This window comes from Triturus cristatus, chromosome 5_2 (assembly GCF_964204655.1).
Source record: "Triturus cristatus chromosome 5_2, aTriCri1.1, whole genome shotgun sequence".
Lineage (NCBI taxonomy): Eukaryota > Metazoa > Chordata > Amphibia > Caudata > Salamandridae > Triturus > Triturus cristatus.
The window spans coordinates 908146366-908174002 of record NC_140588.1 but is presented as its reverse complement, the minus strand read 5'-3'; the positions used below and the strand labels follow the sequence as shown (position 1 = coordinate 908174002).

The following is a 27637-nucleotide window of genomic DNA, read 5'->3' as shown; positions in this document are numbered from 1 at the left end:
CTGACAAGGGTTCAGTTGGCTGGGAGAATGGTTACGTCCTAGATACCCCTTATTTTAACTTGGGTATGATGACGAGTAATTGATATTAGCTAATATGAAACCTTTAGTAATATTTCTAGCTGATTTTTGGATCGAAAGGTACCTAACTGAATTTAATCTAGTTTCACGGCTGTGAAAATTGATATATGAAGAGAAAATCGCATATATGAAATGATATCTGAAACTGTCTTGCAGCGACACAGTATTGCAATGAATTTGATAAAATGAATTTAAAAAGAAATAGCATTTAGAATTGTCATTATGTCGAAATTGAAGTGTAAACTCGTTTGGCTGAGGTACAAAGAAAGGGCATGGCCGATCCACGGCGAAATTGAAGTAATTGCATAAAGGCTGAGATAAAGAGAAAAAACTTTATTAGTGTATGTGCTATGGCCGATCCACGGCGAAATGTAATGTTTAGCACCATGTTTGACAAAGGTAACAAACATAAGAAATGTATGTGTATGGATGCGTTTATATAAACAGACATCTTTTAACACTGTTTGATGTGCAAGAGAGCATAGCAATATACACATTACAAGATGGCGCTCATCCTAGAGCAATTAGATGAGTCCTTTCTCTAACCTGTGAATACGAGTTAAAAACATGGCGTTTTCGATGTGCCAGTGACATCGAGAAAGGCATTTTGCCGAAACGCGTCTGTTGCTGGTCTGTTGCTGGTCATTTGGCTATTCTGAATAAAGTGTGTTGAAAACGCCCCGCGAGTGCGACATTCCTTTTGAGAAAGAAGAGGAACCGAGCGAGAGATTGTTTGCGGACTCCACACCCGCAAAGTCTGCACCTGCCTGCGAGTGCCCCGCTTTGAGTGTGGGACCTGGAGCTGATACGTTTAGCGAGAGCACCACCTCAACTGCCGAGAATAATTGGAATCCCGTTGAGGGGTAGAAGTGAGGACCGGTGTCACTACATGGGTCGTTAGAGCTACTACCTATCGGTGAGTCCTAATTCCAGTGTTTAAAGTAAACGAGCAGTAGATCACAAGTGGTAAGGCAAGGAGGCGTACGCACACTGCAGAAAAAGAATAAGAGCAACTTGCATGAAGAAAGGACATGGAAGCCATGTTTTGCGAACAAACACGCCGCGAGGCAGCGAAAGATATGTTCAAGCCACAAGGAGCTGCGAAGGCTAGTACCAATACGATCGATCCAAAACAACCGAGAAACAAACTAACGGAAATGATGATGAGACTTGAGCGATTGTACGAACGTGAAACTCGCAAATGGTGGGAAGCCACCAGTTTGCAGAGTTACATTGACGAACACAGAGTCCCGAGAGGGCTACGAGTGTACACAGTGCCCTCGTATGAAAATCCGGATCCACGGCTATTAACGGAGTGGGCGGAGCACACAGTGCAGTATTGCCAAGGCACTCTAAAAATACTGGTTAAGTATGCCTGGAGTGATCGGGACAAACCGCTCAAAGAGATCAAAGAAATAGAAGAAGAAATGGCTATAGAGGAAGGCAATAATAAGAAAAGAATAGAAGACTTTATGGGACAAATGAAAGCAAGATTGCTTAAGTATGAACAAAAGATCAAATATCGGAAGCAAGAGAAATTCGCACGAGATGAGAAGGACTATCTACATGGCAGGGTGTTAACGTTCGCCCGCAAGTTCGACGGTCCGAGAAAAGAACTCAGTGCAGGATCCAGCGATATGCCAACACGGATAGAGACTTCCGAATCTGAAGTCACAGAGAATGAATCAGGTGACGAACAAGGTGAGCGACCGGTGGAACGAAAGAAAGCCCTAAATCCTTTTCACGAGGAATTTCAGATAATCCGCCAGTCTTGGCTACGGGGTGGAAAAAACAAGCCACCAGAGGGAGACAAAAGACAAGAAGAGCCGGTGGCGGCAAGAAGAGGAAGAGGCAGATCATCCAGGTGGACATATCGCAAGAGACAAGCGAAGCAATAGCAGAATCTTCTAACTTAACGGTAGTTAATCTCACGGACAGACCTCTTTCACAACTTGAAGAAAACGTACTCAGCTTGGGACTCACCTTCTGTCCGAGTAACCATCTTGAATACACGCAAGTGAGAATAGACCTTTTCAATTTTGTACGAAAACTGAAATTGCATAAATATTTCAAACTAAGATCAAATGTGAAAGAATCCAAAGTGACAACAATGAGATTGACAGTCACCGACGCACTAACTGGCAAAGATCTACCTGCGATTGAACTACTGGAAAATCTTAGATTGGAGAATGAGTCAATCTCCTCACAGCTTGGAGATATGGCACAAAGGGCAAGGAATATGGGCATTGAGCAGGAACGTGAAACCAGTCCATTTAAACCGAAATCTGTATTCAATCCTCAGATGCCCCTAGATGCAATTGACGTCTTTTCCGATACTATGATTCATGATCTTTTGAATTTTAGACTAAGAAAGTCCAACAAGAAATTCTCAAGCAATCTATCAATGGAAGAAAAATTGGCACTAAAAGGTCTGACAGAGGATAGAACAATCATCATTAAACCCACGGATAAGGGTGGAAATGTGGTGTTACAAACGAGGGAAGACTACTGCAAGGAAGCTTTGCGTCAACTAATGAATCCAGCATGTTATGAGAAAACAACCAGTGAAGTATACCTGAAAAGCATCACTAAATATGATGAATTGATTAGCAAATGGTATAAAAAATCGATGCTGGGTTCGGAAGAACATTTATTCTTACGCAGTTCAAATCCAGTCATACCAACCTTTTACCACATTCCAAAGTTACACAAGAACAGTGAACACCCGCCCGGTAGACCGATTGTGTCATCTCTTAAAAGTCTGACTGAAAATCTATTGAGTTTTGTAGATCATTTTCTATTTCCTTTTGTTTCACAGCTAGACTCTTACATAAAGGATTCTAAAGATTTTTTGAACAAAACCATGCATGTGGAGTGGGATCCCACATGTCAATTGATAGTATTAGATATAACTAGTTTATACACTTGCATAGACCATAAGGATGGGGTTAATGCCATCAGATTTTATCTGGAAAAACGTCAATTACGATACTCTGAACACAATCAGATGCTAGTGGAATTTGTTGAGTTCTGTCTGATGAACAATATTTTTTTATTTGAAGAACAACATTACAGGCAATTGTCAGGCACGGCGATGGGCACCTGCTTTGCCCCCAGCTATGCGAACTTGTTCGTAGGCTGGTGGGAGGAGCAGGTGCCCAGAGCCTACCATAATGGTAATGTCACGGGCAGAGTGATCCAGTGGTATCGATATATAGACGATCTTTTTATTATATGGCAGGGCACTATGGAATCAGCTCTAGGGTACATAGACCTCCTTAATCAAAATGAGATAAACTTACACTTCTCGGGATCGGTAAGTCCAGTGGCAGTGGACTACCTGGACCTGAGGGTGTTCGTGGAAGATGGTCGTATCCAGACAGCCCTATACCGGAAATACACCGCTGGGAACTCAATATTGTTTGCCACTAGTAGCCATCCTCCCAAACTAGTTAAGAGTATACCATATGGGGAGTTGTTGAGGCTAAAAAGAAACAGCACTAAGGCAATAGACTTTGAAACAGCAGCCGCACAGAGCATAGCAAGATTCATCAAAAGAGGGTATGACCCGATGACCCTAGATAACACATTGCGAAGGGTAAGAGGGATCCCCAGGGAAAACCTGTTAAAAGATAAAGAAAAATCACCGGAAGATAAGGGCAAATTCCGAATGATTACCCCTTATTCTGCAGAAGCCAATCACCTTAAAATTATGCTAAAAAAGAATTGGCACATTTTAAAAACGGACAACATTATAGGTGATGATATCCCACCCTTCCCACAAGTAACATTTAGAAAAGCAAGGTCACTACGTGACATACTAGTACAAAGCCATCTGGAGAAAGTACCAAGGAACGGGGGTACGTTGAGGGAAATGAAAGGTTTTTTCCCCTGCAACAGATGTAGAGCCTGTGCAAATAGCAAAAGGGTTTTAACATACACCATTCCTGACCTTAACAAATCAACAAATTCATCACGTGCAGTACGCCTTATGCAGTCTATTGCCTAGTATGCCCGTGCAGACTACGATACATAGGCAGCACCATCCACCAGTTAAAAATCAGAATTCTGGAACATCAAAGGTCCATAGAAAGAAATGACCAATTATATCCGGTAGCACGCCATTTCGCGGAAAAACATCAGAGCAATCAAAATCTCTTACAATTTTTTGGTCTAGATCATGTCCCTTTGAATGTTCGGGGGGGTGATGGAGTTAAAAGGCTGCAAAGACTTGAATCACGATTCATCATAGATTTACTCACTAAATAGTGGGGAAGAATTTTCAGTACATATAGGCACATAATTGACATGCGATGAACAATGTATTAAAAATGTATTGGATTGACCATGCACATGGAAATGTAACTGACAAGGGTTCAGTTGGCTGGGAGAATGGTTACGTCCTAGATACCCCTTATTTTAACTTGGGTATGATGACGAGTAATTGATATTAGCTAATATGAAACCTTTAGTAATATTTCTAGCTGATTTTTGGATCGAAAGGTACCTAACTGAATTTAATCTAGTTTCACGGCAGTGAAAATTGATATATGAAGAGAAAATCGCATATATGAAATGATATCTGAAACTGTCTTGCAGCGACACAGTATTGCAATGAATTTGATCAAATGAATTTAAAAAGAAATAGCATTTAGAATTGTCATTATGCCGATATTGAAGTGTAAACTCGTTTGGCTGAGGTATAAAGAAAGGGCATGGCCGATCCACGGCGAAATTGAAGTAATTGCATAAAGGCTGAGATAAAGAGAAAAAACTTTATTAGTGTATGTGCTATGGCCGATCCACGGCGAAATGTAATGTTTAGCACCATGTTTGACAAAGGTAACAAACATAAGAAATGTATGTGTATGGATGCGTTTATATAAACAGACATCTTTTAACACTGTTTGATGTGCAAGAGAGCTTAGCAATATACACATTACAAGATGGCGCTCATCCTAGAGCAGGGGTCTTCAAACTGTGGGGCGCGACCCCCAGGGGGGCCGTGGAGTGATGCAAAGGGGGTCGCGCCTTCCCAGTCACACTTCTGCCCAGGCCCAAGGGCTTCAGCCCCCCCCTGTCTTCCCCCGTCCTGTGTCTCAGTCCAGGCTGCTGCAGTGAAACTCGAGCTGCTGGGGGCTCAGCTGGGCAGTGTCTGGAGTCTTATCTCCGCACGCCCGTGTTTTTCACAGGTCTTTAAAGACCATTTGCATTTTTACATGCCTTTACAAACTGGTTTCAGAGACTTAGGTTTTTTCCCTGGCTCCAGTACCCCCTGGGTCCCCACTTACATTTGTATGTTACATTTACTGCTGTTGTGTGAGAATGCATTTCATGGAAAGGAATATAAAGTAGGCTTGCCAAAAGAAAAATGCCTGCCCTGTTTTGTTTAAAGAGTCTGCAAAGATCTCCTCTTGGCACTAAATAGACTAAGAAATAAAAAATGTATGTATGCATTCGTTATATGACTTTTCCGTCTTTGTTCTCTTTAATTATCAGTCATGGATCATTGAGGCAGCCCTAGAACACAATTAAAAGTGCTTTCTATTTATATTTGCTGTTCAAAGTATGCAAAGATAAGGGCTGAAAATACAGCTTTAGGTGACTGCTTTTTTTTGTACCGAATGGGTCATCAAAATAATCTGCTGGCAACCCTAACCATAGGACTGGAAGTTTGTTGCAGGATCAGCACATTATTTATTTCCTTCACCCTCGATCCCCGATTAATGCCGCAATAGTTTAACTTAGATCCTAAACTCTACGCCGCCGTCAATAACATGCTGAGTTACTTCATGGGTCTAGGAATGCACCCTGCATTCAGACAACTCATTCCTCATTCTCGCCCTTCACTTTCATGCTCACCCTGCATGCACAGCGATCACAATGCACTCACACTGATCACCATGCACTCGCACCATTCACCCGCTCACCTTGCCCTCACAGTGATAACTCACTTGTGCTGCTCACCCAATACCTCACCCTGCAGTCACACGAGTACACTACTCATCCTGCACTCATGTGACACTTCACTCACCTGTCCTCCTCACTACTCAATATGCAACTCACTCAAACAAGCTCATCACTAACCATGCATTCATTCATCCCACTCTGCACTTACATCCGCTCCTAAATTCATACGCCACCTCACTCACCCTGCAGTCACTCCTCTTGGCCTACTCTCACACTGTTGTATCGCACCCCGTGCACCAACATGGGCACTCTTGTCACTCACACAGTGCAGAGGGTTAATGTGCCTGCTACAAAGAATATGTACCATGCAGATCACAGAAATGAGTGTGAGTAAACTATGAGTAGTGCTATAAAAAATGAAATGTTTGTCAGAAAGGTGCTATAGAGAGATGCAGTGCATTGTTGGTGAGTGGCAGTGAAGGAATTCATGGAGAAGGAGGAAACGGGGGTGGGGCATCAAAAAAGACTTTTGCACAGGGTGCGACCAGTGTTAGGACCAGCTCTGACTGGGAGTGTTAGCCCCCCCTTCTGAAGTTCTGGTCTAGTGGCTCCCCTGCTTCTGCCTATTATTATTTACATTTGTAATGCACTACTGTTACCAAAAGATGTCCTGGGGCTAATAACCATCTACTGCCTGAAGGCAAATCAGAAACACACAGAAGGAGAACCAGCTAAATAGGGTAACCTACAGAGCATAGAGAAAGGTTTTTATATCTTCCTAAAGGATAATAGATTCTTGGTGGAGCAAAGCAAAGGAGGGTGCACGTTCCATAACTGCGCGGCCTGCATCAAAACAGCGAGACAGATAACTCATGCCTTCTTGGATTAGGGAACAATAAGCAGAGTGGCACATGCCTAGAGGAGCATACGGGTCCGACCTGTATGCTTGGTAAGGAGAGATGAGAGGATGAGAGAGGACAGCAAGGGAGTGAGAGAATTTGATTGAAGAGGTCAGGCATGAGGAGAAATGTGAATTGCCGAAGAGAAGTGTGGACACGCAAGAAGTGAGTGTGATCCAAAGGTGAAGGCTTCTGTTAGAACAAAGGGGAGATGTGAAAGAGGAATGGGGGACTGGAGAGGTCTAAGATACAAATAGACAAATTTGAATGGAGAGACGAGGTGAATGAGAAGTGCTGAGGGGCACGGGAGGTGACAGGGCCAGAGAGGCCATGAGATAAATGAGAGACTGTTAGAGATGAGGGCAGTGAAAAGACAGAATGGCAAGAGGTGATTAAAGGTGAAGTGAGAGGTTGAATGTGGAGAATTCAGAAGTTGTAAAAAGGGGTGAAAGAAAATGGCCTGTAAAGTGAGAGAGGGATCCGGGGTTGGGAGAGAAGAGAGGGATGGAAGGGAGGGGGTGAGAGGAAAGCTGCATGGGTAAACTGTTTAACTCTGCACAAAACCGCCAGGGTTTTAAGGGACCCCTGCTTCTCCCGGTCAGGGCCAGGTGAGCTTCTAATGTGGCAGCACGTATTGCTGCAGAGTGGAAGGCCCTTCACAAAGGTTGACTTGAAACCTTTCTGATGATGATTGCTGTATTTTGGCTATAAATGGGTACTGATTGGGTGAAGTCTTTCCTCGGTGTTACTGTGTGTAAAAAATGTCAAATAATGAAGCAATGCTATCCCAAAATACGCTGCATCATCGCCTCATTTACATTTTCATCCCACACAATTTAGTCAACAGGTTTAGAAATTTTTGTCAGGAGGGGGTCCTTATGCCTCAAAATGTTGACAGGGGGGTCTCGGCATCCAAAAGTTTGAAGAGCTCTGTCCTAGAGCAATTAGATGAGTCCTTTCTCTAACCTGTGAATACGAGTTAAAAACATGGCGTTTTCGATGTGCCAGTGACATCGAGAAAGGCATTTTGCCGAAACGCGTCTGTTGCTGGTCATTTGGCTATTCTGAATAAAGTGTGTTGAAAACGCCCCGCGAGTGCGACATTCCTTTTGAGAAAGAAGAGGAACCGAGCAAGAGATTGTATGCGGACTCCACACCCGCAAAGTCTGCACCTGCCTGCGAGTGCCCCGCTTTGAGTGTGGGACCTGGAGCTGAACAATATATATATATATATATATATATATAGATTCACTGAAAAAACCATAGGTTTCAGACCTGATATAGTTAGGAATTAGCATTTAAAAAACCTTAGAAATTCACTGAAAAAACAATAGGTTTTAGGGGTGTTATAGTTAGCTGGACATTTCACTCGAACAAAGCCATTGAAATTCCTCCTATATAGTTAGTTGTACTAACTACATCTCGCGCGCCCGCAATCCACTGCTGATGATGTCACATATTGCATCATTCATGACATGGTCAGTGACATCACTGATGACATCTCAAATGACATCACTGATGACATCATCCAGTGAATGTGGTTTGGTTTGTTATTTAAATATGTATTATATATATATATATATATATATATATATATATATATATATATATATATATATATATATACATACATATATAGCAATTTGCATTGAAGAATGGGTGGATATATAAATATAAATATGTGGATGGAGGATTTAGTAGCAGTGTGATTGACTGTTTACTTGACTAATTTATAGTGTCTCACTAAATATATTGGATAGTGACAAAACTGTGTGAATATCTGCATCACTTTGTCAGTTGTTGTGTAAACTGCTGCACCAGTTGGTTACTAGCTACGTGAAAGTCTATATTATTTATTGATTAGTTAACTGAGTATTTGTATTGGAGAGTGAATGTGTGTGTGGTTCGGTGGGGGGGGTGTGACTGCCCAAAGATGTGTGAATAGTTGATTCAGTAGGTATCTGAAGTTAAACCTACATGTTATAATAGTTGTTTGGGTGAGTGAATATCTTTATGGGTGTGGCGATGAGCCAATATATGTCTCAATGGTACATGTCCAACAAACTAGAAAAATAAAAGCCAGTGTATGTGTCAGTTGTTGTATATAAATAAGTATACATAAGACTCAGTGATTGTATGAGTGAATGTATGGATAACTGTATAGTTGTAATAGTGTTTTTATAACACACTAAGGATGAGTTATTATCTATATGAATAGATGAAGTGGTGTTTTTATAAGTGTATAGCTAAGTAAAAGTAAGTATGATCCATTGTTTGCATAAGTGATTAGGATGACTTCATAAGTGATTAGGATGTGTGCTGGTGTGTAATGTCGATATAGGCGTATAAGTATATTTGATAGTGTTCTATTGATCATTGACAGCATGTATGAGTGAATCTATAGGTAAGTGATTAGATGTGTGTATAGATCTAGGAATCACTGAGTGGATGTTTAGAAACTTGTATTGGTGTGTCAATGGTTTTAAATCTGGCCCTCTCTATTTTACAGTGAGTGATGAAAGGTTATACTAGTGTATGATGAGGTGTATCTGATTGTCACGTGGATGATGTCATCAGTGATGTCATTTGAGATGTCATCAGTGATGTCACTGACCATGTCATGAATGATGTAATATGTGACATCATCAGCAGTGGATTGCGGGCGCGCGAGATGTAGTTAGCGCAACTAACTATATCGGAGGAATTTCAATGGTTTTGTTCGAGTGAAATGTCCAGCTAACTATAACACCCCTAAAACCTATTGTTTTTTCAGTGAATTTCTAAGGTTTTTTAAATGCTAATTCCTAACTATATCAGGCCTGAAACCTATGGTTTTTTCATTGAATTTCAAAGGTTTTTTAAATGCTAATTCCTAACTATATCAGGCCTGAAACCTATGGTTTTTTCAGTGAATTTCAAAGGTTTTTTAAATGTTAATTCCTAACTATATCAGGCCTGAAACCTATGGTTTTTTCAGTGAATTTCAAAGGTTTTGTAAATGACAATTTTTTATCTATTAATTGTTATACTGATTTTTTTGCTACTGATTTACTACATTGTTTAAACTGTTTATTTTTAGATATTTTATTTTTTTATTTACATTATACATTACAATACAAAATATACTTTCTCAGAATGAATTACTTTAGTTTAAATACTTTGCAAATAGGCAATAGACTTTTAAGTACAGTAGTTACAGTTGTTGCAATGGGCAACACAATTTCAAACACAAAGCAACATTGAGCTCAATGTGAATTTCTAGTCAAATGCAATTAGTTACTTTATGGATTACTTTTCTAACCACAGGACTGGATGCTAGATTCAGTCCTTGGACATCTCCTGTAAACAGTTGAGTAAAAGCGTTTTGGTTACAGTAGTGATTTGTAAGGATTATTATTGTATTTTAAAAGTTGACACTTAGAAAATATTTCACATAGAATCACCAATGTTATCCTATGGCAGAAAATTCACTTAGCAGGTAAGTAGTGCTATTGTTACTTTTTCTTACTTAGTGGTGGATCCTGGATCCAGCACAGGTGAATCTCCTGTAAACAGTTGAAAGATTGTGTTTAAGTCTGTTAGTTTGTGAAAATAGACACTTAGAAACTTTTCTGCTGAAAACCACATAATGGATTCCTATGGAAAGAAATACAAGTTATTGGTAAGTACACTTAGAATTACTTTTCAGGGTCCGTGCTGGGCTAAAAGATGCAGCCCTGGGTTCTCTCCTGATAACAGGTGAGTAAATCGTAATTCGTAGTTCGGCTGATTTTAGAGGAATATTTGTACGTTTCAAAAATGGACACTTAGAAACTTTTTTGCTGAAAACCACACAATGGATTCCTATGGAAAGAAATACAAGTTACTGATAAGAACGCGTAGAATTACTTTTCAGGGTCAGTGCTAGGCTAAAAGATGCAGCCCTGGGTTCTCTCCTGATAACAGGTGAGTAAATTGGAATTCGTAGTTCGGCTGATTTGAGAGGAATATTTGTACGTTTCAAAAATGGACACTTAAAAACTTTTCTTCTGAAAACCACACAATGGATTCCTATGGAAGGAAATACAAGTTACTGGTAAGTACGCTTAGAATTACTTTTCAGGGTCAGTGCTGGGCTAAAAAATGCAGCCCTGGGTTCTCTCCTGATAACAGGTGAGTAAATCGGAATTCGTAGTTCGGCTGATTTTAGAGGAATATTTGTACAATGGTAAAGGAAGGGGGCGGGGCTTGAGGTGACGTGTGCAAACACGCCCTGTGGCACATTTTAAGTTGGGAGATTAATTCCTCTTCAATCCTGCGGTCCCCTGGGGGCCAACTAGCCCACCAGGTACCTCCAGTATGTGCCAGGGAGCTGCGTTGCAGAGCGGTGTTCAGAGGCCACGCCCCTTTTTACAACACTCTGCAATGCAGCTCCGTGGCGCTTCCTGTTTCCTGTTTAAACATTGTTTGTTATACTCATTGTCTGAGAAATGTGTGTTTTTTATAGCACAGCCAGACGGGTAGTTAAGTTAGCGCATATGTCTTACGTTCAGCGTGCTCCTATTGCTCACTGCACGGCAAAAATAACTATTTAAAATGAAGCAATCTTTTTACAGCTTGAATATATATGGTGAATGTGGGAATTTTATTTATTTGCCAGGGCAACATTTGGTACATCTATAATTTGCAGCAGGTCATTCAGCATACTGAAATACATTGCTCTCATGAGAATTTACAATGCTTGCATTTTGAAAAACCTATTTAACATATAGGTGAATAGGCAAACAACCACCCTTCATAGATTACCGGAAAGATCACACCCTTTCGGCTACTTTGTATTTCTATAAGTAATGGCAGCACTTTTCGTTCTTCGAAGCTACACTTACAGCCGGAGCGAAAGGGCAGAATATAGAATCTGAACATGAGCACTGCAAAGAACCCGTGCTTGTCAAGGACGTGCATACTGGTTCCATTATATCGTTGTACTCATTGTGACGTAGTGTTTTGTACAATGATGGTGCCTCCAGAGTACTAGCTCCTGTGTTTGCATTATAGTGTACTATTTAATTATTTACATTTTTTCCTGTGGCACATTACACCCCAGAGGGTGTCAACGCGCTTTACACCAGTGGGGCCCAATTACAGATGACATGACTACCTATGTTGATTATTATGATTATAAAAGTTGCATCTAGTCAACGCAGAGAATAAAGGCATTATCGGGGTGGGAAGCAGAGGACACAAAAGGCCAGATGAAACTAACAACCGGCTGCCCTTTTTAATGGCGTGTGTCCTACAAGGATGTCAAATTCAGATCTCATTCCTCATGTTACCATCTCCCTCTCTGGCAGACAGTAAACTCGAATCTCGCAGATTTAAAAAAAAAAAAAAAAAAATGCTTTTTTTGGCCCTGGGGGTCCTTGTGGCACCCCCTGAGCAGGCCTAGGGGGTCAGGGTGTTTCTACCCTGCCCCCTTCTCGCGTTTCTCGCGTTTGTTTTATAGGTTTCTTGTGCCTCCGTTCCACCGAGGCACAAGATGGCTGCCAACACTTCCTGATCTGGAGTGTTGACAGCCAATTAGAATACAGCTCGTGCACGGCAGGGTGCGCGCTGGGTGCCGGGAGGGTGCGTGGATCCTCAGAGGCCATAGATATATATATCTTTTTAACTCTAATTTTCTCAGGAACTACTGAACGGATTTACACCATTTAAGCAAAAGGCACGAGTCTGAACTGAGGACTACCTCTTTGCCAAATTTGGTGTAATTCCGTTCAGCAGTTCGGGCTGTAGCTGCGTCAACAGGTCCTATGGGAAAATGCATGGGGAAAACGAGTTTTGGGACCCCCCTTCTATCTCGGCCCCCGCTGGACGAATCACCGTGAAATTTTCAGGATAGGAGCGGACCGGAGCTGGCCAAAAGTTTGGAAAATTTCGCGAAGATTCATCAATCGGCGCCAACGTTATTCCAAATAGAATGTTGCGGATTTCCTATGGAAAATAGGTCCTAACTACATCTACCTACTGGCGACCGCCAGTAGGTAATAGGTAGATATAAATATATATACAAAATAAAACCATTTGTTTTAATTTCTATATAGGGTTCATTCTCATATTACTTCACCATATTTTTGTATGGTATGATAATAGTAGTGTCTAGATAGTACCTGGCAGAGAAAATGTAATCTTAGCTGGTGCGTGGTGTTATCTGGCCGCGCCTGGTGATGTTTGATGAGCAGTATATACAAAGCATTGGCAAATCCAATAGGTCTCACCTTAGGAACCTATTGAATTTGCCACTTACTTTTGGTGGTGCTGAACGATGTAGGGTCATTAAGCAGCATCATCAAAGCAAAGAAACTTTTAAAAAAGGCACAATGCTTTACGTGCTCGTGTCAAAATGCACGCGAACCAGCAGAACAATGTGGGTACCCTATGCTTTATTTTACTGATTCACGATGATAGACTCCACATGGAGTGGAAAATAAAACTGTCAATATTTTTTAGCTCAAAATTCCTCCCAAAAATACGCAAGTGTTAGGAGCAGGGATGTAGTGTAACTGAGGAGCAGGTGGGAGAAGGAAGGGGGGATGTACCACATGTAGGGCAGGGGAGGGAGCACAAGAGGGAAAGAACACCACAGAAGCAACATATAGCATCGAGTAGGGGAAGAGAAGCAAATAGATGAGAAAGGAGCACAAGAGAACCACATGAGCGAGGGAGACCAGCACGGACTGGGGACAAGGGAGACAGCTGAAAAACACAGATATTTGTGGAGTGCTTAAGCAAAAAATAAATAATAGTTGTTTAAATGTGAGCAGTGGAAGGAACAAGTAGAGAGGCTATGCTTAAGAGGAAGGACAAACAAGATAGACAAGGCAAGCCATCAAATAGGAAGCAAGCAAGAGTGAAAATTAAGCAAATAATGGTAAACAATGGCAGGCTTTAATCCCACTATAAGATCTCGCTAGGCTGATAATAGGTCTTTTGCAACCAGACAGCCTTTGCTATCTGGTAGGAACAACGTAAAAATGCCTTTATTCCTCATGTGCTCTTGGCCCTGGTGCCACCTGCATCCCCTACTATAGCTCTGTGTCTGGGCCTGAACCCTTGCTCGCACCTTCCTGGAGTGTGTACACCGTTATAATTATAGTTGCTGTTGTTGATATTATTATAATTATTATCATTATGTCATTTTGTTATTGTACAGAAAAACAAGAATACAAAACCCTTCAAATTCATCATAATGAAAAACAGCATTGCGCTAGAGGTCAATTGCTTTTGAAGTTTAGGAACACATTTTTAGACGCTCGCTACAACTTCACACTCAACTTTTGAATACCCACTGACATCAGCGCAAATCTTCTCTTCTTATACCTTTCACCGACACATCACCCACCCCCTATCCCACAGGAGATGTCACAAAATTCATGAAATAATTCATTGAGGATCAGTTGACTCTAAACCACAATATCCAATTCCAATCTTCTCCATGGAACTTCACATCAGAAAGTGGTCTCTCACGACAATGATCCATGGGAAAAGTCCCCGGCATTAAAGTGGCTTGCATTTCCATGTGTCTTGTAGAAAACCCAATTGCAGTGGACCTGTCGGACCACTTCCAGAGCTTCTTCTCAAAAAGCATCCACGCATCTAGAAAACCGATCTACTAAAACCCTCACAGTCCTGGAAGTGACCACTGAAAATGGACCGCAGAATCTTGTTATTGATTGCTTCCTGTTGTCTTTCTTTCTAACTGCACGCTTTCCCCCAGAAAACATACATTTTTGTAGTCAAAATCTATTACAGTGCCATGAAATTAATGATATACCATAATCTCTTCTTCCCTTGAGTTGAAAATTTACTTTTCTAAAATCACAGCTCACCAGTACCAGAAAGGCATGTGGAGAAAAAGGACAGTGGGGAGCGAACATATCTTAAGACAAACCAACCACCATTTGACATGTCAGAACATTTTGAAAGTCTCAATTTATGCTCACTCCACAACACGTAATTACAGTTTATCATTGATCTATTGTCCTCTTTCAATTAGTTTGGGAGACCAAGAAGCCAGCTCACAAAATCTGCCACCTATCATCAGAAAAGTTTGTATTATTCCATTTGAGTCAGAAACATTTTGATTTATTACTTTTAATAAGCATCTACATGGAACTAAAGGTGAAATTGCGTATTGGATGATAAGTAGAAGTAAAAAAACAACATTGACGCATGACAATTCCACCTGATCCAACATAGTAAAAAAGTTGATTTAGGCAAACCTTTAATACATGGTTCATTGTCCCACCAGTGGCATAAGCAGTACACACAGTTTACACATTGGCTTGACGGTTCATGAGACATACATGAGTGGAGTTACTGCTGGAAAGGAGGGTTGACTACTACTATTTGCTAGTAATCTTTATTCATTGCATAATGGTCACTAGACCAAAGAGATATTATCCACTAACAAGTATTATTGTGTATGGCGGCTTCTAGTTGCAGCGTGCTGGTTTGTGGGGAGAGAATAACACATTATGCATAGAATTGAATCAAGAGGTTAGGGAGTGCTATCCAGTGGCATACGTACGTGTGTTGAGGGCTGGTACATCTCTTAACAAACATTCTTATTGTGGTCTCATAGGATATTTTCTAAAAAAAAGAATTCTGGAAGCAAACCTGCCAGGACAAAATGCTTTACACAAACATTTATGTTCAAATGAAGAGACACTCTGGTACTCACCGGCACATGCAGGCTGTTCCCATGGCAACCTTCACTCTCACAGGCAACATAGTTCATGGCCATTGCTTTTTGGATACACAAAAATGTGACAATTAGCAGAGAAACAGATTTTTTTTTAAAGCATTAGAACTAAAAAATGTAGTCATATTTTAGCTGCAGAAACATTCAAACTAGCATAGATCCATCTCTATTTTGTATTATGGTTCTGTAGCAGACACCTTTTCTTAATTTTTGTGGTAGTCTTTGCTGTCTTTTGGAGATAACTCTTATCCAATCTTCATCGCTGATCTCCAAATCCTCAGGCGTGTTAATCCAGAGAAGAATCCACCAGTATACGTCCTCCACAACACTATCACATTGGCACAGGAATGTGCACCAGTGGATCTAGCAGTTCCTCCACAAATCAAAGGATTTTTTGTAAGCCATTGACTCTAAATCAAAAAGTCATTCCCTTGCTATTGCCTCCCACAGTCATCTCCAACATTGGTGTTGAAGGCTCTCTCCATGGTAAATATCAGGCAATATCTGAATATATATTGGGTTTATACATGTCATAAACACCAACTAAACAAAATTGTACATAAATCCCATGTAGTGAGGAATAATCGACTCTTGAACTTAAAGAAAACAAGAGCCTCCGGGGCTGGATTACCAGAGCTGCTTAAGTGGCCCTATTTTTCACAGATATCAAAGTTAGCCAGAGTTTAATTTGTCAGCACATAAGCGCTGGAGTCCAAAGTTTTGCTCAGAAGTCCGTGGCCGGCTCTATCGAAGGCTGAGGCAATAAAGAACCAATCAAACAAACAGGATTTGTATAGCGCCGCTTATCACCCGTGAGGGTATCCAGGCGCTGGGGTGGGAGTGCTGCTGCAAGGCTGCATAGTCTTGATTACAAGTCATGCTTCTTTAATCCCCCACCAGGCCCTCCCTGTCTCAATATCTCACTCCTGCAGGCTGTTTACCATCTCTGCTTAATCCCCTTGGTGCTGTTTTGTCTCTGTATTTCAGTGTTTCCCTTCCTCCTTCATTCCCTCCTTAGTGTTGTTCTGTCTCTTGCTCTGGATCAAAGTTTATTGAGGAAACGTAAGTGCTGTTCTCTAAAAAAGAGTCAGTGGACTCCACCTGCATCCACTGCCTCAAATTAAGCACTGAAGATATTTTCTATATTTTAAGTGTGTGTTATTTTCCCACAGCAAAAACAATGTTTATATTTTGTCCTCATAGAACGCCGACTCCCTAGCTTTTGGCCAACCAGTTTACATAGAACAACCCCACCCCACCCTTAAACATGGCTGACTGTTTCCTGACACTTTGATGTTTGTGTGATCTAGTGCCACAGGTCATTCCAAACCAAAAATACACACATGTGCCAGGAATTTATAATTCGCCTGCTGATCTGATAAACGCCGTCTTATTTTTCATATTAGATACAGCTAAAAGGCTAAAAATCTATGTTGCAACACAAGATCAACAACTCCTGGAGTAACTTGTGCAACATTGCAGAACAGTGCACAGAAGTGCACGACTCCCTTCAGGCAGGTACACCGCCCTCTCACCTCACTACAACATTTGCAATTTCCAGTTTTGAGGCACAAAAAGCATTGCTAAAGTCACACCATGCTCACAAACAGAAATGCAACACTGCACAATACCTGTCTCTTTTCAGTGTTGCTGCAGCTGTGGAACGCAGCGTTGTGGCAGAGTAGAGATGAACTTCAGGTTGTCAGAACACAACACAGTCACGATATGACGAGGGAGATTCAACTGGCGCGTGAAGGATGGCTCTTAAGAACAAAGTGAATGGGATACGGGTCTTCGAACCTAAAGCAAATTCCCCCCTTTGCTTAGGACGATCGGAGCAACGCACCAGCCCCACAGCCTGGGGTGGTCTTGGTTCAATATGTGCTTGTCAGTCACTAGGATCTCTTAGTGGAAGTTGGCACACTCCTCTAAGCACTTGGGCTATATTTATCTCTTAGGACCAAGCCAGGTCTGCTTGTGTGAGTTGGCCATGGCAAGTTTCCAGAGATACTTAACAGCAAGGATCAGAGGGACTGGAGCTAACTGCACAAAGAGGAAATGCCTGGTCCCTTTGACAGGCTCCGGCTTTGATGTGGGAGCTGCGAGTCAGGTGTGAGGCCCGGCTGCCTGCACAGAAACACACTGTACATGTCAAAGTGGCAGTGATAACCAGGAGGGAAAAAGCAGGAACTGCTCCGTTTACGTGTTTGCCTGTAATAAGAATACGGGTCAGCTACCACAATGTATGGACTTTTATTGACACATGATTTCATGCTAAATAAATACTTAAGAAAAGAACAAGCGTGGCAAAGCTAATAGGCCTTGCCTTTAAAAGGTGAAGGACGAGGCAGTGGCTTTACCAGTGCTTTTTCGGCTTTCTTGTCTAACACATTTTTTTAAATTCATCTTTCTAAAATGGCATGAAATTTTAACACTAGTCCGTATCTATCTATCTATCTATCTATCTATCTATCTATCTATCTATCTATCTATCTATCTATCTATCTATCTATCTATCTATCTATCTATCTATCTATCTATCTATCTATCTATCTATCTATCTATCTATCTATCTGTCTGTCTGTCTGTCTGTCTGTCTGTCTGTCTGTCTGTCTGTCTGTCTGTCTGTCTATCTATCTATCCATCCATCCACTGTGGGCTTACATGCATGTGCATATGCTGTGACACACTTGTGGCCATTTTGACATTTTTAATGTACCCTTCTAACATGGTTTAAGGAAATGTGTATGTGTGTGTGTGTGTGTATACATATACACACAGATACACACACACACAAATTATTCTGAAAAGATTTACACCAAATCACAAACAACATGCTTTCTGGATCAAGATCAAGTTTTAGTTTATTGTACACAATTAATTAAAATCATTGCATAAAAAAAGAAGAAAGTGCAAAGTAACAGCGCATAATACAATGCAGTTAAAAGTCATGATCAGTTGGGTTAGAACAAGCAAGGACTGCTTGGCAGCATGTAAGATGTACCCCAGCTAAAACGCCGCTCTTAGGCGGACTCCTATCACGCTTAAGGGCTGGACATATGCAAACCAAGCGAACCACATCCTCCTTGCAAGCTCCACGTAGAGGTGAGCAGGTTGGTTCACTGGTCCTTAGCCAAGGAGGTCTGCGCAGTAAGGCTGGTAACTGGCCAAGGTGAAAAAGCATACACTTCTCTTTTAGGAACAGTGAGGAACCAGAATCAAGGTAGGACTGACCTTTTAGGAGTTTGTAGTTCTGTAACACTATCCAGCCATGAGATTGTCTGGCAGTGTTGCCTTATCTGCCACCACCAACAGCTTCCCCGACATACTCAGGTCCCAAAAAGAGTCCAGAATACAAGTTTTTATAGTACAGTCCGGATACAGCCCGGTGGGAATTAAGGGACAGTTAGCTAAAGTAGACCAGGATATCTGTCTGTACTTTTTATTCCATAACAAGTCTTACTATAGGCTCCTTGACTAGCTAGAGATTGTTTGGTCATTTGAAATTTCAAACAAATTTGTGCTGGTGAAGTATTTTGGCAATTTAAAGATGCGCCTGTAAAGCCTTAAGATTAAGGTGTCGCGCTGTGCAGCGCCTCGGCCGCGTGGTGCCTCACTACTATAGGTCAATGTTGAAAATAGTTTGGCATTAAAGATCTTGACGATGGTGGTTAAGAGATGGGCCCTTCAACACACTGTGCAGAGAGCAAAAGGCCTGAGCCAGGGTGTTGCTTTTAGCTTTTAAGATTGGAATGAGCCTTTTTCATCAAATACAACCCCAGGTATTTATGTTCAGATACAATGTCCATGGGCTCTCCTTGATGATACCATCTGTGACGAGTTTTGATTCGATAACTATTCATCATACCTTTAGATTTCAAATGGTTTATCGTTGGAGTATAAATGTAATTTATCCATTAACCATTGAAGGCCGATTTTAGTTTGGCTCCGCAGTACCACATCATCAGCAGATAGCAAACGCAAGAAATGAAACTCTCCGAGCTTAGGTGCATGAGAATTGACTTGGTCCAAAGTGGTAGACATATTGGCCAGGGACAGCTGGGGTGCCAGCATGCACCTCTGTTTAAAGCCTTGATGCCTACAAAGTTTCCTTGACAGACAGGTACTATTGTCTCTCTTAATACTTAGCCCGGTGTCTGTATAAAGTGACTGTAAAGCTCGCAATAAATGATAGGGTGTGCCCCAGGTCATTATTTTGAGCCAGAGATAATTGCGTGACACGCAGTTGAACGTGGCCTTAAAATCAATAAAGCACAGGTACAAGGGAAGCTGCTTGGATAACATGAGATTGGAAATTAAAACTAGCCCATTATGTTAGTTGTAGTCCCAGTTCCTTGTGTGAAACTAGTCGATTTAGAGGAATTATTCTACGATTTCGTATCCACGTGCAAAGATCCTCGAGAATATAGGATGCAAAATAATTTGTTAATTAGCCACTTCCGGAGGCAGATCTTTCTCCCATCGAACCGCTAGAACCTGGAACACCCTCCCCCTCTACCTGCGACAAACCGAAGACTTGCTGACCTTCAGGAGACAACTCAAGACCTGGCTCTTCGACCAATAACAGCAGCCTCCCCCCCCCCCCCCCGCCCCCCCAGTGCGTTGAAACCCTCACGGGTATGTAGTGCGCTTTACAAATTATTGATTGATTGATTGATTGATTGATCAATTAATGCTATTTGTGGATAATTATTCGTCATAGACCAGTAAACCCTTTAAAGACGGGGTTGACTATCGAGCCTCACCTGGAATCCAGGACAGACCGCATCAGTTTTACAGAATTCAAAACTGTAGCTAATTTCCCTGCCCAAAAAACAATGTTTACTTAGTAGATCGCCTGGAGGATGCCTTTGGACCAGGGGCACCATCCCGTCTACCCCCCGCAATTATTTTTTCAGTTTGATGTGGTTTGATTCTTGTTGCGTCAATTGCGAGATATTGGGAATGAGGATAGGTTGTCAAAAATTAAAGTTTAATAGCATTAGCACCTAGAGCTGCTTGGTTTTCTTTTTCCCACCGGAGTGTTGAAATAAGTTGCAATGTAATCTGCCCATGTTGCCTTAGGAATATGGCAGCCACTAGTCAAAAAAGGTGCCTTGTTGATACGATTGACTTCTCTCCAAAAACTTCTGGGATTCGTTTTTTTTACTTAAAAAGTGGATTTCGTCTTCTCACTCCAAAGAAGGTTTCTATAGTGTTTCCTAAGTTGGTGATGGTGCAATGACTGTAGTAGGTTGTTTGGTGATTTACTTAATGCTCTCAGGGCTTGGCTAAGCTTCTTATTTATCTTCACTGTTCTTGACTCGGGGTGCAGCAGTCCCCGTTCACCAGATCTAGAACGTGATGGGATAGAATTAGTGAGCTTGTGTAGCAAGAGGTTTATGAATAGTACCCACCAGGGCTTTAAGTGGGATAAAAAACTCGGGGTCTCTCAAAGGGGCGTGGCAAACGTAATTAGGGGCGTGGCTTAAAACACGTAAGCCAAAATCTGTGATTAGCATAGTGTGCAGCCCGACTTGTATTTTGCTGGTTCTGAGATTGCATCCAGATACATGATACAACAAGTAACATCATACCTACAAGTCAGGACTAATGGCTTCGTCAATGGTTGTTAGTTGCAAAAGATAAAAAAGCAGCAGCTGCGGCTTGTATATAGTATTGAGAAAGCTTCCACTTAAAGCCCTGGTGACACCACTACAATGTTGCTGCTCCTAAGTCTCAGAAAGAGAAGGGAAATCCAGAGAGAAAATGACTCTCTTTGAAGGATTTCCCTTCCCCTACAACCGTCACCAGGCATGACATCATACCGTAACTTCTCCACCAGTGAGAAGTGAGCAGTGTGAGCAGCACACATCGATGTGCCTGCTGTCACTGAAGTCCGGAGACAAGACGGACCGCCTGTGCCAGGGCACAAAACAGAGCCCGATAGAGACCTGTTTCGAGCCCCCCTTTAAAAAACTGCCGGTGCTCAGACCCGGTGAAACCCTGCCCACTTAAAGCCCTGGTACCCACTTTTGAAGTGCATTAGAATTTGTTTTTTCACAGGACTTTAACACTTACACCTCTGCAGCCTCCAGAGAAATGATTGAATTATCAGACCATTTGATTTTCTTGAAGTTTACAGTGTACAGAGAGCCAGGAATCTCATTCACTGAACAGAGTACTAGAGGGTTGGCGGCCAGCTCAAGTATTTGGGGAAAGTGATCACTTTCCAGCCTTTCTTCTATGTTGAAGGAGGCAACACAGGAAAATAGCGGGAGGTTGACTAATGTGTAGTCTAAGATGGCTCGTGAAGTAGCAGTCTGAAGCGTGAACGCAGGCATAGTATTCGACTCATATCTGCCATTCAAAACTCAGAGGCCCTACTGTCATAGCACTGTGACTAGGTGTTCCTCTCACTTGTCACAATGTTTTGTTTCCCTAGTCTCTGGAACTGGAATTCCCCATTGCTGGTTCTGTATATTAATTGGGCCTGGGTGTTAAACTCCACTCGATGAGTTTGCATAATTCGGCAACTCTGCGTTCCACGGAGAACGCGGAGTAGCCAATAAACTCCACACTACGGAACAGCAGGGCCGGCTTTAGCACTGGTGGCGCCCTGTGTGACAATGTTTTTTAGCACCCCCCCAATGCCCACCTCCACCACGGATTCCCTCACTACCACCATTTGACAGTGCTCCCCAAGTCTCTATAACCACTGTCTCTTAGATTCATTTAGTTTTATAGCACCACTCATACCATTTTAAGATGTCAGAACACTTTACATCACACACGCATTGCACAGAGACAATCCTCACTGTGCAAATCAGTATATAGGAAAGGTTACGTATGACAGAGGCCTACAAGGAGTAGGAGTCACAGGTCATCCTTAGTGGTAGGCAGTATAGTTTAAGAGTCCTTGGACTGGAAAAGCACAAATTCAGAATTCAAAATGTAACATCATTGTTAGGGGGTTTCTTTAATAATAAGAATTGATTTCTCCCCAAATGAATGTCTTTTGCAAAATTAGGACAACGAATGACTGGGCAAAAAATATATAGCTCTAATACATTCCTTGCAATTTACATGCAGCAGGCACATTAAACCTCTGCACTATGATGATTCAAGACTTTTACTAGACAAAGCTCCGGTCTTTCTCCAGAAAGAACATTTATCACCGGAGTTGTCATTTTCATTGATGTCTGGAATTTGCTGGGTCAATGTACGCGCCATCAGGTGCTTTTGAAAGATGAACATGGTGCCCCCCACCCAAATTCAGCGCCCGGTGCGGTGGCACCAATTTCACCACCCTAGAGCCGGCCATGCGCAACAGAGCATAGTTTTGTTAGTTGGTGAGCTTGAAATGTTATTGCACACACGCGGGGCAACTTGCTGGGTGCTTGCATGCTTCCACAAGGTTTTTTAGTCGCTCACAAGCAGCCACGAGATTTTCTAGCCACCTGTGAGATACTGCAAGATTTTTCAGCTGCAAGCATGGCTTTAGGCCGCACCAGCGACTTCCAGTGCTTCTTTATGACGTACGCAAGCACGAGTGAGTGTGATCGGTAGCTGCTGCAACCTGGGGCAGATTCTCTCATCGAGAAGCAGCTAAATCGCCCCAAAATGACAATTTGGAGTTAAAAACCTTCTCAAATGGTTTTTTGTGCAAAGAGTCCTTTTTTTAAAACATTTTTTCCCAACAGGTAGGAAGTGCCCCAGAGCCTCAAACTTTCTGTTCAGCAGGCTCCTCCCACTGCTTTGTCCATCTCCTAGTGACTTTTCATTTGGATTTGAAGCTGGAAGGATCACTCTCTGCGTCTGCTGCATATATAGCATTGAATTTAAAGATTTTGTATTTGAGATTTCACAAGTTAAAAAACTGTTCTATAATGGTTTTGTTTGTTTGATGGAGGGCGTTCATCAGAGTTTATTTGTATTTTTATTTGATTTTTTAAATGTATTGTTGTGGGGGTGGCCTGCAGCTTCAGTAGGGGCCTTGTTACTCCTTTGCATGTAATTTTACTTCTTTTGTAAAGGAAAAATGTTGCATAGTTTAGTACATTTTCTCCATGTTTTTTTAATACATTTGCAATATTCATTTAATTCACTATGTGGCCTATTCTGCCAATGGGCCTTCCTGCCCGTAGGCCCAGTACTAGTCATGGGTGCATGGAACAACTGCTTCTGTGGTGTATGTTGAATTGAAACATAATTTAGACCATGGATGGCATTGGATTAAAATACAAAATGTGTTTTTTGTGTGGTATTTCACACTCCATCCCCCCATATACACAAACAGTATATATTTTGGGTGAGGCCTTTGGAGGATGTGTGTTGTTGTAATTTTCGTTTTAGGCATTGGTGAATGAATGCTGTGTTCTATGTGTTACCTTGCCTCCTTTGTCTGGCCAGTGTGTGAGTGTGCTTGCCGTAGGCCACCGTTTGTCTTTGTTTCCCATGTCATATAGCCAGGGGCCATTTTGTATAGCCAGTGCCCAGAGGCCTGTATGTGTTCTTTGTTTTAAATACCTCTTGCTTGTTGTTTGACCATGTGGTTTCCGGCTATTTTGTGTAGGTAGCAAGTGTGCTTTTGCCATAGGCCTGCATATGTTCTTTGTTTCTGGCCATGCCTGCTTGCTGAATGTTGTTGTGACCATGTGGCTGGTGACCATTTTGTATAAGCCAGCCAGTGTGCTGCTTTTGCCATAGAATGCATGTGTTCTTTGTCTGTGGCCATGCCTCCCTGCTGGTTGTTGTTGTTGTGACCGTGTTGCTGGCGGCCATTTTGTGAAGGCAGCCAGTGTGCTTTTGTCACAGTCCTGCAAGTTGACTTTGTTTCTGGCCATGCCTCCTCGCTGGTTGCTGTTGTTCTGACCATGTGACTAGCGGCCATTTTGTGTAACCCAGTCAGTGTGCTGCTTTTGCCATAGGCCTTCATGTGTTCTTTGTTTGTGGGCATGCCTCATTGCATGCTGTTTGACCATGCGGTCGGTGGCCATTTTGTGTGTTATGCTTGAGGCCTAGTACTTCAATGCTCATTCTAAATGTGCTGTATGAACAGTGTTTTATAGATTATTGGATACTTTTTTGTATTTTTCATCTGCCCCACTCCTTGCCTCCCAAATCCCAGTGGGTATCAAATTCAATTCTCATGGTAGTAGTAGTCCCCTTCTGCTAGTACATCAGCAATTATATTTTTATTTTTTAGATAATTTGTTTCACAAACTTTTTTTATTTAATTTAAAATTTTCTTCCATTTTCTTTAAAATTCTTGTTGTTAATTTTTCCAATTTGTTTTGCATTTTTTCCCCCCAAAAATTATTTTGTTTTTTTTAAACATTTTTTTACAATTCTTTTTTGTACTTTTTATATACTTTTTTTCTAATTTTCTTTTTCCTATTTCCCTAACATATGGCATCAACCCCATGTGTTATAGATGGTGTAGAGCTGCACAACAGCATTCATTTTCTAAAGATTTTTCTGTAGTCAGTTTTCTTTTGTCACCTGCACATCTCTGATTGCCACATCTCAACTTGATGCACACAAAGCACACAGTTACATCTGTGTGTTGGTCTTTCTACCCTACCTGAGAGTACATGAAAGTTATGTTGGTGTGATTTTACAAATGGATTGGATACACTGTACTGTTAATTATGTATAATGTAAGTAACTACACTAAATGATGCTACTAATTCAACTGCAACAATACCACATTTCACTGATGTTTTCTTACCTTTTTGCTTTTAGGTGCACAAGAGAAGAGACAACATCACCAACAGTACTGCCGGACATAAGGCTTGTGCACTACGTGATGTGTGACCACATAACACGGACATCTGTTCAGCTTGTGAAGCTCAGTGCCACTGCCAACTGACAGCTTCAAGATGGCCCCAACGAAAGGTGTTGCCAAGAAAGTGGCCAGAGGGGAGGAAAAGAAGCTGATTTTCACCACTGGTGTGCCGGCCAGAACCTTTTTCTGCAAACATGTGCCTGCCACGCCAGCCTCCAGGGAGCAAGCTGGGAACAGCACCCCCGCATCAGCAGACCCACCCCAACCTAGGCCCAAGCCCATGTCTGGCACAGAGGCAGCCACTGTAATCACGGCAACGCCGATGTGCAGTGACGTTGAAATGGACTCGCAAAGTCATACCTAATCGTTGCAGGAAACTTTGATAAGTCGACAACAATAGCCGCAGCCAGCAATAGTAGTTCCTCCCAAAGTAGGAGCAGTTCAGGAGATTGAGCTTCATGCTGAGGAAGTAGAAGAAGATCCATTGTCTTCTTCTCCAAGCCCCCTTCTGATGGTCAAGACTTCACTTGGATGCCGCCTCAGTCTGAGACACGACAGGAGAGGCTAGGGAAAAGGAAGGCCCCTGAAAGCCTAAGAGTTATGGATGAAGAAGAGTAGGATGATGACAAGCCAGTCATCATGAATGTTAGTGCAGCCCCAGTGGAAACCGACATTACCCCAGCTCATCCTCTTCTGAGGGATGTGGCACAGATACCACTACCGCCAGCTTCCATATTTGCAAGGCTCCGGCAGCGACCTAGATCCACAACCACCTCAGTAGAAGTAGACACTGCAGCGAGGCAAACATCAAAACGCCCACCTACCACCACTTCCTTTGACATTGGAGTCAAGCTATCCTGGCTGATGAGGGGTGAAACCCCAAAACCGGTCCTAGGATGCTTGTTTCCAGTCCAGGGAGGACCTGGCCTGGCAGTTCGGGCTGGACTGTTCCCAGTGGGCGCAGGGTCAAGACTGATTTGCATATGGCTTGGTTCAAACTGGAATGGCATGGGGAACAAAAAAACAATGGGCCCGATTCACAGAACTAACTTAAGACAAAATCCTAAACTTACTACCATTTTGGTATTCACAGAAGGCACTTACTAATTTTGGTATTCACAGAAGGCACTTACTCATTTCGGTATTCACAGAAGTTAGGAGTCCTAACTTTAGGACTCCTAAATGCCTTATGTGAATACCGAAAGTCTTAAAATTAGGATTTTTCTCAGTTTAGTAGTAGTATAGTTAGGACTCCTAACTTTAGGACTCCTAAATGCCTTCTGTGAATACCGAAAGTCTTAAAATTAGGATTTTTCTCAATTTAGTAGTCCTAAGTTTAGGACTCCTAACTTTAGGACTCCTAAATGCCTTCTTTGAATACCGAAAGCCTTAAAATTAGGATTTTTCTCAGTTTAGGAGTCCTAAGGTTAGGACTCCTAACTTTACAACTACTAAACTGAGAAAAATCCAAATTTTAAGGCTTTCGGTATTCACAGAAGGCATTTAGGAGTCCTAAATTTAGGACTACTAAATTGAGAAAAATCCTAATTTTAAGACTTTCGGTATTCACAGAAGGCAATTTAGGAGTCCTAAAGTTAGGAGTCCTAACTATACTACTACTTAACTGAGAAAAATCCTAATTTTAAGACTTTCGGTATTCACAGAAGGCATTTAGGAGTCCTAAAGTTATGAGTCCTAAATGTGGGACTACTAAATTGAGAAAAATCCTAATTTTAAGACTTTCGGTATTCACAGAAGGCATTTAGGAGTCCTAAAGTTAGGAGTCCTAACTATACTACTACTAAACTGAGAAAAATCCTAATTTTAAGACTTTCGGTATTCACAGAAGGCATTTAGGAGTCCTAAAGTTAGGACTCCTAACTTCTGTGAATACCGAAATGAGTAAGTGCCTTCTGTGAATACCAAAATGAGTAAGTGCCTTCTGTGAATACCAAAATGTTAGTAAGTTTAGGATTTTGTCTTAAGTTAGTTCTGTCAATCGGGCCCAATTGGTTTAGGCCCAGATCTCTGTACTGGAGTGAATGTATGACAGTGTTCTGCATTCTGTTCATCAATTGTTCTTTTTGCACTTCTTCTGACATTGGCACCAGTGTCAGAAAGTGGACCTCCCCGGTTTGGGACTCATTTATGGTTAGTGAGAAGGAGCTGAACCTTGCCATATGCTCCATTTGCAGCACAAGCACTCGTTGGGGTAAACTTGGT

The 27637-nt window shown here is 41.8% G+C and overlaps 1 protein-coding gene across 1 annotated transcript in view; it reads right to left on the bottom strand.

The window, feature by feature from the left end:
- The window catches only part of ATP1B4 (ATPase Na+/K+ transporting family member beta 4), a 224561-nt gene extending 207040 nt beyond the window's left edge, over positions 1 to 17521 (bottom strand). Inside the window, exons 1-2 of the mRNA XM_085608101.1 lie at positions 17256 to 17521; positions 15604 to 15668 (exon numbers count right to left, since the gene is read on the bottom strand). Of these exons, the coding sequence (XP_085464227.1) occupies positions 15604 to 15666 (63 nt within the window). The 5' untranslated portion in view covers positions 15667 to 15668; positions 17256 to 17521. The remainder of the gene's footprint in view (positions 1 to 15603; positions 15669 to 17255) is intronic.
- Between the last annotated feature and the right edge of the window lie 10116 nt (positions 17522 to 27637).